Consider the following 18,348-nt stretch of genomic DNA (forward strand, 5'->3'; position numbering starts at 1 on the left):
GCACAAGTCAGGGGGTACACAGGTTAATTTTATAGTAGTCTGTTTTTCTATCACATGCATATAAGAATTAGACCCTAACTATCTTGGAGCTATGTTACGGAGCAGAAATGAAGCACCACTTTTAAAATGTATGTTTGGTTGTTAGTAAACTCTAACCTAGAAGGCATACATTTGTGGAATACATTCTCCAATTATCTTATGTATTCAGATTAGTCATACATAATTGGGTTTTTTTTTTTTAAACAAATGGTCCTGGGACACAGTGACAGAAATGTGGCTGGCACTCAATGTATCATGTCCATGCTATGCTTTAAGGTAAAATCTAAGTGATATCAGTTTCTTTTTTTTTTAAGATTTATATATTCATTTTACGTATATGAGTACACGGTCACTCTTTTCAGACACACCAGAAGAGGGCATTGGATCCCATTACAGATGGTTTTGAGCCATCATGTGGTTGCTGGGAATTGAACTTGGGACCTCTGGAAGAGTAGTGGGTGCTCTTAACCACTGAGAAGTCTCTCCATCTCTCCAGTCCCCAACATCAGTTTCTTTAGTGCATCATTTTATAAGTATTAGCAATGAAAATGTAAAGCACGTGCTTTGTTTTAAAATGAGGATTCCATTTTAGAAAACTTAAGTAGGTAGTTTTCAAAAACTAGTTTTTGAAAATAAAAAATAAAAAAAGGGGGGGAACCCTGGTTTTTGCTTTATCAAATATTAGCACACATCTGTAGTTATCCAACCATTTTTCATCAACTGCATTCGACAATAGCAGAAATCCAGGTGCAACTGGAAAATGGCCTGCAGCACTCACTTGAGCTTGGCTGATGCACAGCCCGCGAATTCAGAAAGCCCTGCCCTGCTGCAAGACAAACAATGGACTAAACAGAGTGTAACAGGCCTGTGACTCCTGCTGATCAATGGCTAATGCAGCCAGGCCACAAGTTCAAGGTCTCCCTGAGCTACATATTGAGATCATGGCCAAAGTAAATAGATGGCTTGGGATACAGATCCACATTGTAGTGCCCTACTAGAAATGGAAGGACGGCTAATGGTGTCAATCACCCCCCATGGCCCATCACCACGGTACTCAGAAACATCAGGAAAATGGGTCTATTCGACTTACCTTGGTTAAGTGAATGACTCCTTTGGAAGTAACTGAACAACCCATGAAGCCGACATACTGGAGTTCAGGGCAGTGCTCAGCGAACGCCTTCACTGACTGATCTGTCACCTAGAGAAAAATATGAAGAAAGCTACTTGAGGTGGCATCACGGTGAACTACGATTGGACAGCTGCAAAAGTCTGCTTCACAGGGGCTCATTAATCTTTCCCTTTCCAGTGGGTCCTTTGAATCTGCACCAACACGCAGCAATAGGCCCTGCGTAACTAAGAATGAATCCCCTGCCCTCACATCTGCTAACATGCCGCAATAGGCCCTGCGTAACTAAGAATGAATCCCCTGCCCTCACATCTGCTAACATGCAGCAATAGCACCTGCGTAACTAAGAATGAATCCCCTGCCCTCACATCTGCTAACATGCCGCAATAGGCCCTGCGTAACTAAGAATGAATCCCCTGCCCTCACATCCGCTAACATGCCGCAATAGGCCCTGCGTAACTAAGAATGAATCCCCTGCCCTCACATCCGCTAACATGCCGCAATAGGCCCTGCATAACTAAGAATGAATCCCCTGACCTCACATCCTCTAGACCCCATCCTGTCATACTTGTTTACAGATCAAAAAGACATACTGACAAAAGTCACTTCTTTTTCTCTGTCCCCACTGCTCTCTCCTCTTCATGTTTTTATTGACACTATTTGCACGCTATAAAACTCAGCCTGTAAGGGTTCGGCTTGGTAATTAGTAGTATATTCATAAAGCAAGGCAGGATCATTAGTACACAGTCCTCCATACTCGTCCCTGCTGCCTTTCTCAGATCACTGTCGCGAGCTGGAGCCCTCTCTCCCACCTCCAGACTTAGATGTCACTACACGCTTATGCTCTCCTGGGGCCCCAAGTTGCCAACTACAGGTCTTCGAACTTCTCAGTCTCTGAATCATGTAAGTCAACTCCCTAGGAGAAATTCTTGATAGAAAAAGAGAAAATCTCTTTTATTAAAGTTTTATCACTCTAGAGAAACCCAATGCAATACATACTGAAATCATCTGAGGAGATTACTACAAACCTAAGAGTAAAAGTGATGGGACCCAAGCATCCATACTTAAGATAAGGCCCCAAGTGACTCTCAAGCCATTAAAAAGTCAGAGGCCCCAGTGATACTTCTAACTAGCTTTGCTTTAAAAATGAAAGACAGAATAGAACTCCATTCCTGTCTCAATCATCTCCAAAACATACTCCACATATATAAGTCACCTGTCCGTAATTCTGTGGAACTTTTCTTCACGGTTGTGGTGGTTTCAATAGGTATAGTCCGCACAGACTCACATAGTTGAATGCTTGACCCATAGGGAGTAGCTGACCCATAGGGAGTAGCACTATTATAAGATGTGGCCTTGTTGGGTGGGTGTGGCTTTGCTGAGGAAGGCTGTCACTGGGTGGGCTTGGAGGGCTCAGGTGCTCATGCCACGTCCAGTGTGGCATTCTCTTCCTGCTTCTTATGGATCCAGATAAGAAACTCTCAGCTCCCTCTCCAAACTGCCTGCCTGCATGCTGCCATCCTTCCTGCCATGATGGTAACACATTAAACCTCTGAAACTGTGAGCCAGCCCAGTTAAATTGTGTCTTTATAAGAGTTGCCTTTGTCCATGGTGCCTTTTCACAATGGAAATCCTAGGACAATGGCTTCACAAAGCTTCAACTTAAACCCAAACACATGTTAGTTACCACATGATTGCTTTTGGATTTATTTCTTCATCCAAAATGAAATCAAACACTTTTGTTAGATTACAAGCAGCAACGGCATCCATTGTTTTGGCATTAGTTTTAGTATGTATGACTTTTATTTGTATCTTCTTTATGCTTTACAGACAGTGGGAAACAGAAGTACGTGGATAGCATCAATTCTAAAACAATCACAGGAGCATTTCCCTAAAGTAATGAAACCCAAAGCGCCAATGGTAGGTCTGATAAAAGATTAATTCTGCCTTCAAAAGTAAAGTATGCTTAAGCATATTAAGACTAAGGGTGCCACTGATAAATTAAAAATGGACCTGTCTTACACTCAGCTTTCTAAATACATTATGTTAACATGGACCACATAAGGCATGAAAATCGCTGAAAGCATCGGTGAAACATAGTCTTTAATTAAAAGCCAAAACTAAAGGTTCCAGAGGCTAAGTCCATGGTCGGTAAGGCAAAGGCCCAGTGCAGGCTCAGACGAGCATCAAATGTGCGTTTCAAGAAGGCTGGAAAGGAAGAGGAACTCAGACGACAACAAAGGACACAGGAGAACTCAGGTCAGAGAATCCTGAGCTTTTAGAGAGAAGGAAAAAATTCAAAATTCTGCTGGGGAGGGAGAAAGCCAGCTGAGACTGTCCCCCACCATCAGCAGAGCCTGCGCAAGTGAGGCAGCTCTGAGGTATAGAACCCTCTGACTGGCACAAGTTTGTTTTAGAAGACTAGCAAAATGACTGTCAAACGGCAGAGGCCATCCTCTCTGAAACAGTCAGAGAGCAGCCTGCGACACAAGTGCTGGCAAACCCAAGGACAGATTGTAGAAGGCAAGTCCTGGTGGGTCTCTGTTTCTCCAGGACCCTAGAGTCTGAGTACCTAGCTCTAAATCCTACATGGATGCTCCATCCCTCTGCATGCGCTCACGTGCACGCTCACACGCACACACACACACACACACACACACACACAAGGATGATTTTGGAAAAGTCATTTCTCTATATTCTATCTCTCCATAATAAAAGGAAACAATGGCGCCTACTTCAAAGCATAAATCACGAGAGAGTAAAGAACCACGAGAAGCCATAATTTCTCAAGAGACTTTAACTAGTATCCCTATCCTCATCAGTTTGGTTTTTTTTTTTTTTTTAATGTATTCTGATTCACAGCCAGAACTAAGAAGTCGGTGTGTGAAAGAAAATAACTCAAAACCAGCAGAACTGAACCACGCTCCTTTCTTCTTCTGCCTGCTCTGAAGAGGACCAAGAACACATCACAACCTGGAAGCTCTGGATACAAGTGTAACTGTGAGAGGGTGGTGATGGTGACAGAGACAGAAGTGAGGAACTGTTGCTTGAAACAAGGTGAAATAGTATAGTTGAACACAGCTCACGTTTATCAAGATAATGCCAGTATATAATCAATTTCCTTTACCCTTTTGTTCCCATATGCAATCAGCCATAATTCCATGCCAAGGCTCTGGCAAGTACTGTCAACATGGTTTGTCTTTATACCTCTGCCTTTTCTAGAAACTGAATAACTAAAATTGCATCATAGTCACCCTTTGAGTGATTCTCTGCCTAATAAAATGTTTTTGATATTTACCCATATATGTGTGTGTATACATATACAATATACATACTATTTTGGTAGAATTGTTATTTCTGTATAGCATTCCACTATATTCAGAATATTTGACTAGTTAAAAAATATTTGGAATATATATAATATACATCTATATTTCAGTAGAATAGTTACTGCTATATAGAATTCAACTACATACATTATATTTGACCAGTTGTAATTATTTGAAATCTTTCTCATTTAGGATTTTGAAAGATTCTACTCCTCACATAAAAATATTTATATGGAATTATATTTTTATTTGAGTAAATACCTATGAATAGAACTGATTTATCATTTATCGAATTAGATTGACTTACTAAATTGTAGAATATTTTACACTCCCTAGATACAAATAATTTCTAAGATATGCCCTGTCTTTTCATTTTCTTAATTTTTAAGTTTAAAAAAATTAGATATGGGCTTATTGCATAAAGCACATAGGAAAAGAAAGTGTCACTGTGTGGCTTTTTTATTAGTTCTCTAGAATTTCATGATGTGTTTGACCACCTTATCCCGTTTCAGCTCCTCCCAGTTCTGCCCCCTTTTCCTAGCTACATAACTTAATGTTCTTTCTCCCCATGTCTCAAAATCTGTCTTTGAAACCATCAAGTGTAGTTTGTGGCTCATTCATTTTAGGTCCACGGTGTTCTTGGAGTTGATATTTATGTCTGGTGTTCAGTAAGGATAAGGATTCATTTTCAGTAGAAGTGTATTCCGTTGTCTGAGCATACTTTGTTGAAGTCACTGTGGTCAGAGGCAGTTTTCAGCGTGTGATGTAGACACTTGGGGAACACAGACTAAGGAACAAGAAGGTGGAGTGAGACTCAGTGTACAAACACAACATGACTGGACTATGGACGTGTGAAATCAGTTTGCAAATCAGAGGCTGAAGTTTGAGTCAGCGCCCGGGAAAACAAGAGGAAGAAGCCAGACTCAGCATGATTCACCTAACTTAGGTAGGACTTGATTGACCCGAACAGATACAAACACATGCAAAGACACTGGCAGAGCTTCAGGTCATACCCCTAAAGGAGTGTGTATAACTGCCAACCTTGAAACCACAAGCACACAGTTAAAGGGAACAAAGAAAGACAGTGTTGCTTCTCATGAACTCTTAATGGGTATACTTAATCAGAAATCCTTCTAAGGAATGGTTCCTTGTGACCTTGGGGATGGGGGTAGGGGGTGGGATCAGAAGGCCAAAAAATAATGAGAGAGACAGCTGAAATAGCCAGTATGTCAGAAACAGCCTCATATGAGGAACCCTCCCCTGGCTGGAAGACAGATAAAGGCATGAGCTTAGACTGTGGATGGCTTCTAAACTTAGAGGCTCCATTTCTAGCCACAGCTCACACTCGGCTGGGGTTTGGGATGCTCGGCGCCAATGAGTTAAAGATACAGTAGACAAATGCAGCCACATTTATTGGGCTTACTGTGTGCCAAGCCAAGTTTCCTTTCCACATCATCTGGGATCTTGATGAGACCCTTGTGTGGTCTCTTGCTCCCCGAGTCAGAAGGCAATGAAAATAAGCCTAGGGCAACTGACTTCCTCAAAACACAATGGAACTGCTAGTAGTGGGCAAAGCATGCCCCTGCGTATGTGTGCTGAGCATGACACCTAAGATCTCACAACCAGGGCTCAACATCTTACATGGAAGATCAGCTCTCGGACCTCCTAAGGAATAGGTTTCAACACTATTCTTTCGAGGGCTGACACTCAGAGTCTATTCATATAGAAATCAATATGTGATTCCATTCATAAGAACAAACTCCCGGCCTCCCAGCTGCCATCCTCCCTCCATGAGCCAGCATGCTAAGGAATATTCAGAAACTCTCTATCCTTTGATTATTCCTGTGTCCCCGTGAGGATAGAAGGGATGTGTTGTAAATTCTGTGACACTTGTATATTCTGGGAATGATCACATCTTCCCCACACAAGGACATTGCTTAGTAGAGGGTTGTGGTAGTCTAAATAGAGGTACAAGGGAAGCTGAATATGACAGGAAATTCTAAAACAAACACAACAGAAAAGGCAGTAAGTGGGCTCTGACTGAGTAAGGCACTTTTATCTGAAAAGGCCTCAAATTGTAAAGAGGGAAAAAGTAGAGCAGGGGGGCTTTTCTCTAAGTGTCCTGATTCTAAATAAAGAGCTCCAATTTCTTCTTCCTTAGGACTTGGTGACTTGGTGCTTGCGTAGGTCATGAGGGCAGACACTGGAGGTAACGTTGCCTCACTGAGTTAGGCATTCAGTCTGAACTACAAGCCAATGCGTCTCTGGAAGGGACAACAACCTGGAGTTTCTTCAGCGACTTTTGTGTGGCTTATGGAAGAAAGAGTTTATTTTGGCTTATGATTCCAAAGCCCATGCAAAGGTCAGCAAGCAGCAGGCATGGCAGTGTGTGTAGGAACTGAGCAGTCACAGCTTCATGAAACATGAAGCAGAGAGCACAAACTGGAGTGCGGTGAGGCTGTGATCTCGGAAAGCCCCTGCCCACTGGCCTCCCCTCTGCAGCAAAGCTACATCTTCTAAATCTCCCCAAACTGGCAGCACCATCTAGGACCAACTCTCAAACACGTGGGCATTCAAGGGTCTTTCTCACTCAAATCACTACAAGTGTTAACTCAAAAAAAGTGGACTTCTCTGTAGACCTTTATATATAGTTGACAGAGTATCACTCTGCAAAATCCTCAGTGTGGGTACCAAATAATACAAGGGCATTTCTTGTCCTTGATCAGAAACTGAACACAAGCAATGACAGACTCAGACTTCAGCCTACTCCCCCGAGATCAGTCCAGATACATGTTCTGGCAGTTTCCTAATTACAATCATTGAATCAATCTAAAATCAGTCCCATGAACCAATCAAACAAATATTATTAACTGGATGTTATTACTAAATATTAACACCAAGTATATATTGGGGTTATCTCTGCTCTCCTGCATGTAATAAAATTCAAGGTTGTAGTCTTGGATTCCCATATTCTGAACACCCTCAGTTGTCTACATATTGGAAGCACTACTGCAATGCATGACCCCAGCCGATCCTTCACACCAAGCCACAGTCATCTTCCACAGAAGCACATCAAACCACGTATGTCTGCATTTTCCAATGACACCAATTAGTCTTAGGACAAAATCCAATCTCTTCTGTGACTTACAAGGCCCTGAGGAACCTGACCCCTCCCTATCTTTCCCACCTCATGTCAATAGCCTACCTCTGTGCCTATGTGAAAACATCACATCAGTACCATGTGCTACTATATCCCCCATGCGTGGACAGAGCTTCAAGTAAAAGGAAGAGTTCCGAGAATAAACACTGGGGAAGGAGGCACTGTCTTGATACACATTAACAGCCTGATGCTTTAACACTGAAACACTTTTAATTTTGATACCAGGAAAATCTATATTGTTCCAAAGTGATTCTAGAAGTGGTGGCTAAGAATCTGATTAATATCTTCATAAAGCTAAGGACACAATTTCCATAGAAAGTAACCGTGGTAGCTTGGCTCCTCATCCATGTGTCTGAAGGTAACAGGACTCTAGAGAAGAAGATTTAACAAGGTGACGACCTGATCCCACTCGGGCCCTCAGGACCTTCCTTCTGCCTCCCAGGGAAGCAGTGAGATCTATTTCAGGGGGAGATTTTATAGTAATAAAGCTAACTTTCAAGTTTTTCTCCTTGCTTTGCAGCTAAGTGACCAGCAGGACTGTGGAGAACCCCCATCCTCTGTTTCCAAATAAAGTCAGCACACAGCCATCGACTTGGTGCTGTGCCCAAAGGGGAAAACACTGCCACTAATATTCTAACTCTGACCATTATTAACTTGTAGGCAATGCTATTTCATACATAACTCTCATACATGTATAAAATATCATATTTATCTATAAATATCTCCACTATATCTTGATAGTGGTCTAATTAATTTGGCAATGATGTTCAATAATTTGGCACCATTTTAATTGAAACAATCTAATACAGCGATTGACAAATCTTATTTAAAATTTACTCTAATAAGAAAAAACCTGACCATCACCAAAGGCATTGGAATTTAGTGAATTTTTTTCTAAAAGTTTAAAATTTCATTAGTGTTCAATGAAAATTTGATAGATTGTATATCTGAACTTCCCTAACTCATTCTATTCTATTTCACTGTTAGTCTCTCTACTGAAGAGCTGGGTTGGCAGACTTTAAAAGCCTATTCTACACCTTAAAGAATTAAGAAGGGAAAGATACTGCTCGGCCACTAAAGGTACGGCTACTGACCTGTCCCTAAAATATCTTTAAGTTGAGCATAACTGAACTACTTTCACTCAGTTTGCTAAGTGTTTTGACTAATGCAGTTTCAATTAACCAAAGGTTAAGAGCTGCATGCTCCAAGTGAGACAGGAGAGCGAGACTACTTTTAACTCACTAAGTGGTTGTTCTAAAGCACAGTCTGCGAATGGACCCTAAGGTGTGCACAGCAACAGGCGCTACACATGCTTGAAGGTAGACATGTGCACTCATACGTTACCTAGGAGATCAGTAGGCAGGCACAAGACCCACTGGATGGGAATGAGCAAAGCTCAAGTAACTGCAAGTAATTCTGTGGTTCATCACAGAAACCTGCTTTAATTATATGAAAGTATAGGATTCTTTTGGTATTCTGTCAAACTTTATTTAGTTTTAAAATAAAACATTAAAAATAGCAGATACACTCAGATAATTCACTTCAAAAGCTAAAAAGAAATTTAAAAATTCAGGAGCATGACAGTATCCTCCATGCAGAGCTCTTAAAACCTTGGTTGTTGGGTTGTACCACGTGTTGCATGAGGAGACAGGAAATGTGGTCTACACAGTTTGAATTGTACATCATCCAGCTTTCTAAAACACAGAAGGAAGGCTGACTGACAAAGCAAAGGTTCTGGATACTTCTACAGCGAGCAGGGCTACTGAATACTTCTACAGTGGGGCTAGTGAGTACTTCTACTGAGTACTTCTACAGCAGGGCTACTGAGTACTTCTACTAAGTACGTCTACAGCAGGGCTACTGAGTATTTCTACAGTGGGGCTAGTGAGTACTTCTACTGAGTACTTCTACAGCAGGGCTACTGAGTACTTCTACTAAGTACGTCTACAACAGGGCTACTGAGTATTTCTACAGCAGGGCTACTGAGTACTTCTACTGAGTACTTCTACAACTGGGCTAGTGGGTACTTCTACTAAGTACTTCTATAGCTGGGCTAGTAAGTACTTGTACAAGGATGCTAAAATTTAAACAGTGGAAGGCAGAAAGCCATGAGCAGGGTAAGTTACTGAGACCACTATCTTTGCTTCAGTTCCTAACAGTACACCTACAGTCTCTGAGTCCTCCCCTGGCCTCTGATGCCAAACTTTTCTCTCCACCCTCACTTACTAGCTATTCTCCCTGGTCCATCTACCACCGACACCATTCCCCAGTGCTTGGGTCTTCCTTGTGACCACTGTAAATCCTCTGGTCCACTCTCCCACTCTGCATTAGCTGACTGTTCATGAAACACATGAAAGCCTTTGGGGGTGGTGGGTGGGGAGGTGAGACAGGGATTCCCTGTGTAGCTCTGGCTGCCCTGGAACCCACTCTGTAGACCAGACTGGCCTCAGTTTCACAAAAATCTGTCTGCTTCTGCCTCCTAAGTACTGGGATTAAAGGAGTGTGTCACCTGCCTCAGAATGAAAGCCTTTTAAATAGTATTATGCTATTAATTTAAAATACTGGTAGTTTACAACAGAGTTTTATTTATAAAATAAGTACATAAATGAACAAATGAAATAGTGACAAACTTTTACTCATCTCAAAAAAGAAATTTAAAATTATATGACTTCAACAAAACTCCTAGAATCAGACAGCCTAGGTGATAATCCGGCCTTGCCTCTTACTGACTATGGAATCATAAGGAAGTTATTCGGGTATCTGGAAAAACAAGTGTAAAGATGAGATACAAACCTAGAGGACCACAACACATGAGGCACTCCATAAAGTTTAGCCACCACCCAGCACAGATCCTCGCTCCCTGTCCTCGTTCCTTGGAGATGGTCCTTTGAACATTATTATACAGAGCTACCTTATTCCTACCACTGTATTCAGGAGAGTATGGACATATGCATATATATGTATGTATATGTGCTACGTATACATATATATGCAGTGAGTAAGAAGGTCTTATAACGTCACACCTACTCTCTCCCAAGCTAGTGAAAATAGAAATGAGAACCACTGTTTGTTCTACACTCAGGCTGAATTTATATTTTGGGGAAGCAGGATGATAAATATAACTTCTGGTTAACAACGTATCAATAGCAAGTTTAACTATATGTAACAAGATGGCATGTTCTTTGTAATGAGTTCAAGACTTTAAGTTCACAGACAGGCATTTTAGTGATTTCCTTCACAAATGATTCCACCACCACCACCACCACCACCACCGCCCCATGACACTCAGAGCACAGTACACTCTGCTGCAGGTACCTCCTTTGGCACAGATGACGGGGTGAAAAGGCCCCGAGTGAGGCTTCCTGCCAGCTTTAAATTTGGTCCCGGCAGTAAAGAGAATGGTAAATCTTCTTATTTGTGAGGGAACTGTGCAAGGCAGGCTTGCACTAGCATGTTCAATTCACGTGTGTAAGAAGGGATGATCTCAATGTACAATAATATTTCATAGCAGCAAAGAACCCACCCATCCCAGGAGGGCTGACAGGGACTATCAGTATTACAGCGCAGGAGCACAAACTTCAAGAGTCATCTGAGCTGGGAAAATATTTAGATAAGACTTTAATATTTTAGCAGGTAAAACTGCTGTCCATGATGGATAAAGTCTAACCAAGGTATAAAGCCCTAATAATCTATGTTTTAATCATAAATGAAAGGCAATAATCACTTGCTTAAAAAATAATACACACAATCTAGTATATGAATATAGAACATTTCTTACATATTCATGTTAACATTCTTTAAACAAGAAAACCCATCATCAAAAACAAAATTTAAATTAGTCTATTCATTTTTCATCATGTCAGACAAATACATTCACAGCCCACTAAAAGTTCTTTCGTACATTTTAAACAGCTTATAAAACCTCACCTACTCTAAATACGGTGCTAAGAGAAAGAAGCCTGAGAGGGCAGCCCTGCCAGTTAGCCCAATCCAGCATGCGGGGCACACACAGCACCCTCCCACGGGGAGGCCAATTACAGAAAGGTGAGGGAGAGGCTCTGTTCACCTGACAACAACCAGTGCGCTGTGCAAACGTCGCACATTTTAAATTAGAAACCCAGAGTGGACAGAGCTCATGCTATCCATATCGCTAGGTGGAGAGGCGAAGGCTTGCAGCTGCTTTATGAGACTACGAAGTCCAACTGCATGGGCCCAGTCAGTTCTCCATAAACACCAAGTGAAATGTGAAGGAGTGACCCACCGCAGGCAGAGCAGGCGACAGAGACACTATGTATAAACACCACACTGACAAATGCATTTCTGAATTAGCACCATTAAGAAAAAGTGAGGACTCCAGTGCCTGCTTGTCAGACATGATGTAGATTATATTCATTTATGTTTATTTATACAACAGTGTACAAGTCTTAGAGTTGCACACATTTTGACTCAGGAGGACGTTCTAAGGATTCCTACAGAGTATGCTAAATAAAAAATCCATAAGATTAGCACATCACAGCGTTCATTCCAATATGATTTGCAGTAACAATACTTTCAATCAGGATATGGCTCAATGATGGTGTATGTGGCCAAGATATTTACTACAAATATTTATTGAAGTACAAAAATAAATGCAACCTGAAGAGCAGCTATGAAGTTAAAAGATGTACATAATGTGGCCATTGCTACCCACACCCGGAAGACAGCTGAGGTGGAATATTGCCCCCTGCTCACAGTGCGGGTCAGCGCTGACATCACTTTCTGCACGGCTTTGATTGGTCCACAGAGCTCTACATGACTGTCCTAATGCCCACCCCCTTAAAACCCAGCGCCTTACACATGAAAGGCAAACAGTGCACAACTAAGCCACATACACAGTCCTGTTCTGACATTCATTTGGGACAGAGACTCAAAATCTTTTGCCCATGCTGGCCTTGAACTCATTGCAGCAAGTCCTCCTGCCTCAGCATCAAGTCAGCCATGATTACAAACTCTGCCAGCAGGGCAGGGATGGCTCTGCACTCACAGTCGCAGGAAACACGGGAAACAGCAGCAAGGGGAAAATGCACTGCAGGAAACATCCTCAATGCCATCTCTCCTTGGAGGCTGAATAATTTCTATCAATGCTTATTAAAGAAAATCACACAAAAATGGAAATGGCTTTAGAAATTTAGAGATTATGCAGCCTCTAAATTACTAAATAAAAATCAGTACCATATTATCACATTTATATCACTTGGTCTTTGTTTCAGAGAAAAGAAAAGAAAGGAGCTTTTTAATAAACTATGAAGAAAGAACATTTTTACAAAGCAGTGCGCATGAAATCTGAGTATACTGTTTCAAGTCCAAAATCTATGTTTAAGTCTGTTTTTAGTTCATATATATTGAAGAAACTGTAAAGTTTTTCTTTAAAATTAATGAATAAAAACTATGCCATGCTGAATTTTGTTAGTTTAAAATGAAAATATGAATGCATTTAGATGGACAGCAAAACACAGTCATCGAGTCAGAACCTCTTATTAAAAGGCATTCTCTGGTACATGGATATGAGACGCGCAACTGAGAGCACACTCAGGCCCCAGTCAGCTGCTCCCCCAGTGACATGGTGAGACTTGCTCTATCCAGCTGCTCAGTCGTGCCCATTGGAAGATAATGTACATCCCATGTCCCCCCAGACCCACTGGCTCATGCTTTTAGTGACCTAATAAGGAAGCTAGAGTCTTCTTTAGCCCGCCTTCTAGAGATCAGCATCTCTAAATTCCTCCCACAGCAATTTCTGACGGGCCACCTCACTCCTGCTTAATGCCCATCTTTTGGTCGCTGTCCCTACAGGCTGTATTTGCTCTGACTTTAGAATAGCCATATCTGCAACACTAAAGCCACTCAGTGCCTTTTCCTGTCTCTCAGAACTATTTCCCAGGTCACGGTAAGATACCCTACTGCAACCCCAGCCTCCAGGTTTCTGATGCCTGAATGCTTCCTACTCTAGTCTCTACCTGAGAGCCAAACCCAATGCCTCTCTGGGGACTGCCTCAAACAGACAACTGTCTCCCACACAAAGTCTTGGGATTTCTTTCCTAACAACAAAATAACATAATTAAAATTCAAGAGGAACTGAACACAAGGGCCAAGGAAAAGAGAGATGCCATACAACATGCACATTTCCCTGTACACACACACACACACACACACACACACACACACAACACACACACACAACACACACACACAAACACATACACAATCTTTCTCCTTATGTTTTCAAAATATGTGCCTAGACTAGAAAGTAGCAAATGTTATACATAAGGTCCACTGAGGAGGAACTCGGTTGCTCACATGTTCAGAGGCTTACATTCCCAGCCTGTTGTATTAATCAGAAGTGGTAGAATCCTGGAGACAGAGTAATCCCTCCACATTGGAATTCTGGTCCCTTCCTGCTTCCACCAACGGCACGAACAGCTTCTGCTGCCATGAACTCCCACCAGGAGTCACTACTTGCCCCAAAAGAATGAGGTCAAACAGTGGTGGGAATGAAAATCTCCTACTGACAAACTGTTACCCCAGAGGGCAGAGCACTCGGCTCAACACTCATCGGAAGAGCTTCCTCTTGAAGTAGATCTGAACTAATACTGAGACCCACAACTGGGCAATATACAGTGAGAGACTGGAACACTCAGTCTTAAAGGGGATGTCTTGTCCAGACTCAAGAGAGCCTACGTGGGAACGGAGGCAGAAAGGTTAGAAAAGCCAACGGTGAAGTACAAGTCCATGGAAACAAGTGGGTTCCAGACACAACAGGACCCATGCACATGTGAACGCATAGACTCAAGGCCTGCAGACTAGATAAAACTAATTCAAACTAGATAGGGTCCCAGCACTGAGAGGGGGAAGAAGACGCAAGCCATGCCTGTGCACACTGGTGTGTCCAACTGCACCTCCCAATCAGAGACCCTGCCTGAGGAAAAAGCCAGCCAGAGAATGAGTGCAGCCCCTGTGGGGTCTGGCACAATGGCTAGGAAAACAAGAGACAGCAACACCTACGTAACACACGGACTGGGGTTGCCTGGTAACAACTGTAAAGCACCACTCAGAAAACAAGTATAGGTGTGCTTGAAGAAATGGGAATAAATGACATTGGCAGAGCAATGGGTATTAACAGAAGAACCAAATGGACATGTTAGACCAAAAAAGAATAATCAATAACCAAAATCAAGTCACTGGCCATTTTAAACCAGTGGTTCTAAACCTTCCTAAAGCTGCAACTCTTTAATACAGCTCCTCGTGTTATATGAGACCCTCAATCATAAAATTATTTTTGTTGCTATTTCATAACTGTAATTTTGTTACTTATGAATCACAATGTAGATATGTTTATTTTCTGATGAAAAGAGTGAGAGTCATTAGAGCCCCCATAGGGGTCGTGACCCACAGGTTGAGAACTACTGTTCTAAACGGAACAATGAAGACAACAAGGAAAAAATCTAGACATAGGGAAAATACACCCAAAGCAAACATAGCCATAGATACAGATGGTGCTGTCACAGGGGCATTCACAGTCCTGTCATAGGAACTAAGCTGATATTCAGAGAAACAGAAGAAATACCCCTTGCTTTCATAAATGATGTGAACCTGAAAATTTAAGGTCAGGAACGCTCCCAAAAGAGAGACCCACAGAAATACAGGGTAAGATATCGCATAATGAATTCCTCAAGCGTCAAACCAAAACATCCTGAAAGCTGTAAACCCTTTCTGCACAGAAGAGTGATCTGAAAGACATCTTTACCAGCATCGGAAGAATACAGCAAAACCTTTCAAGTATTAAAGCAATTCAAATTTTCAAGCCAAAATTCTACCAAAGCCAGACTTGGGTGCTTGCTACCTCTCCCTCTCCCACTTCCTTTCTGTTTTCAACCAGCAGATGGCCAAAGCCATGGGCCCTGGCCCCAGAGACCTCTGAGAGGGATTTAGTACCTTCTGTTGTTAGGGCAGATCAAGGAGCAGCCAAGAGTACACCGGGCTGCGGCACCTCTGCATGGGAGTTTTAATCACAGAGTGACAAATGGCTAAAAAGAAAGTTCTTTCCTATGATCTGGCCAAACACAACACATGTACTGCTCTATTCTGTGCCAATGTGTTAATGCATGAAAACACCACTACAGTCGGTGTTACATGCATTACCATGCAGACGTCACAGTAAGTCGTGTCTACCACCATTGACAGGACCTGAAGTTACAGAATAAGAGAAAGACAAGGGACCTCCGCACCTCTCCTAAGGGGCATTACCAACTTCAGCTGCAGTTCATATTCAAGATTCCCAGCAAGATTCCAGGAGGAACAGTATAATTTCAAGAACAAGAGACCTTAGTTTCAGGAACCCACAATGTACCATTAGACATGTTTTACTAATAAAATACAAACACGGAGAAACAGCATTCTTCCAGCCACAGTACACACGGTGAATGAAGGCACCACACAGCTGTTAGGAGGCACAGGCTGACCTCCCCACTACATTTACAAAGCATGTTTTTGGCATGTAAGCAATACATGATCTTATTATTTTTAAAAACTATTTCCTATCTAAGAGCCCATATAAATCTCCTTAAAGGCTTTTTTTTCAAGGTTTAAAAGCCAGGGAATTTAGATGTTTCAGCACCATTAATGCTAACCCTGGCGCTGTGGCTGCTACCAATCAATTTTTTTTTCCTTTTAGAAAGAATGCGTAATTTTGATGAATGCTATTGCAAATTACACACTGGGAACATAATTTTTCATCTGAATGGGGCCAATGTCTCTTGGCACGCTTGTCACCGGCACAATATAACTGCTAGTCTTCAGATACAGTTATTAGCAACTGTCAGAAAAGCATTCCAAAGACCATGTCTCCTTCTAAGGTCAATGATTGCCAGTTAATGACCAACTGGCTCTGGCCATTGCTCTCCTGACCTTTACATCTTGTTTTGAAATACGAGACAATAAATAACAATTAATGACAACCTATTTTGAAGGGTGGTTCTCAATGAGCATCAATGCTCGCTGAAAGCATAATTCTTTTGTGTTTACAGAATCACCCAGTCAGTGGCTGATTTTTGCTTGTTTTCTCCTTGCAGCTGGTGATGTTTGATCATTAAAATGGAAATAGGGGTGGAGGGTGAGGAGATTGAAAATCGGAGATAAGCTCTATTGGCAGGAAACGATATCAAATACCAGCGAGACAGCACTGGGATAGATAGCAGGGCACTGAATGGTGCGAGATGAAAGCCAGAGGCCAACACTTTCATCCCAGAGGCTCTCACAATGCTCAGTGAGGATGTTTCCATACAGGATATTCATCTATTTAATTTCCTTCTGATTTTATTCAACACATATATTTGATATGGTGTTTGAAACTTTCCTTTTTCACTTACAATACCTCAGAGTCTCTTTCACAGTAGCATGCATAGTTTATCTTATTGACTTAAAAGCTATATGTACTCTAATACAAAAAACCATATATTTATTTAATTACTCCTATATTGAGGTACATCTCAGTCATCTATCATTTGGGTTGTTTATTTTGCTTTTGTATTACAAAAAATGCCCCTGTGGATGGATGTCCTCGTATACATCTTTTGGACAACACATAGCAGGCTACTATGACACTACCCTGCATTCTGACTCACGTAAAAGGACACTAGTGACAGATTTCAGACTGGAGTGACTGAGCCGAAGCACTGGAGAAACGCCTTGGTATTGCCCAGAACTATGTGAGGGAAACATGTATCAGAAATTCTCAAACATGAGGCTCTTTCCTTACTGATAACAGGGCAAAACTCTGATGTCCTTCCTTTAAAACAAACAAAAAACCAAACAAACATATTTTTAGAATGACTCCCAATTTTCCTAGTTACCACAGAAAAATCAAGCCCAGTTCATTTTGTGTGGGGCCTGCCTGCACACATCAACAGGAAACGTGGCACCTGGCTCTGCTCTTCAGTAAATGAACCAAACAGCAGATTAGTGGACTGAGCTGCTGCACAGACAAGCTGAGTTATCCTGACAAGCTCTAAACTCTAATGCTGCCTTTTCAAAAGTCACAAGATTCCTGAAACTGAGCCAGAAGAAGCTGGCAACAGCACAGGCTTCAAGTAAGCCACACAAGGTGAGCGCAGCATGGAGTCACAATCACAAACACCTACGGTGCTCTCCCTAATACATGTATCTCCACACTCCAGAAACTTTTTGTCAAGCTGAACAACTCCATCAATACCCTTTTTATGTTCTATAGGCTTTTCTTCCTTACATATTTGTACTGTAAACCTTTTATCTTTTTGTGTGGAATTTTGTGGAAAAGATGTAAGCATAGTTTTATAAACTTCAACCACTCCCAATACATTACATAGTAATGTTATTAGCTTTGTTATGATATATTTTAAAAAATTGCAATGAGTGACTATATAACTTTGTGTATGTTTGAACACATCTAGAAGATCCTCTACAAAATGTGTGTGTCCATACACCTACAAAGTGGGATGCTGAGTGAGGGCTAAGCTCTGAAGGACACAGAGGACACAGACTGTCAGGGACACTTAAGACAGTGATGTGGCAGTGGCAGTGTCTTAGAGTTTCCTCCTCCATATCTCTGAACTCCCCTCCCTAAGACCCTTTGCTCTTTGTTGTTGGGGGAGACTATTGTGGAGACAGTATAAAACTGGCTTAGG

The 18,348-nt window shown here is 41.8% G+C and overlaps 1 protein-coding gene across 2 annotated transcripts in view; it reads right to left on the reverse strand.

Annotated features, from left to right (window-relative positions):
• Fbxl17 (F-box and leucine rich repeat protein 17) overlaps positions 1–18,348 on the reverse strand; it is a 426,380-nt gene that overhangs the window by 312,030 nt on the left and 96,002 nt on the right. For both annotated transcript variants that reach the window (XM_031368580.1, XM_031368581.1), the window contains exon 5: positions 1,130–1,237. In XM_031368580.1, coding sequence (XP_031224440.1) covers positions 1,130–1,237 — 108 coding nt within the window. The remainder of the gene's footprint in view (positions 1–1,129; positions 1,238–18,348) is intronic.

Source organism: Mastomys coucha, unplaced genomic scaffold (assembly GCF_008632895.1).
Source record: "Mastomys coucha isolate ucsf_1 unplaced genomic scaffold, UCSF_Mcou_1 pScaffold14, whole genome shotgun sequence".
NCBI lineage: Eukaryota > Metazoa > Chordata > Mammalia > Rodentia > Muridae > Mastomys > Mastomys coucha.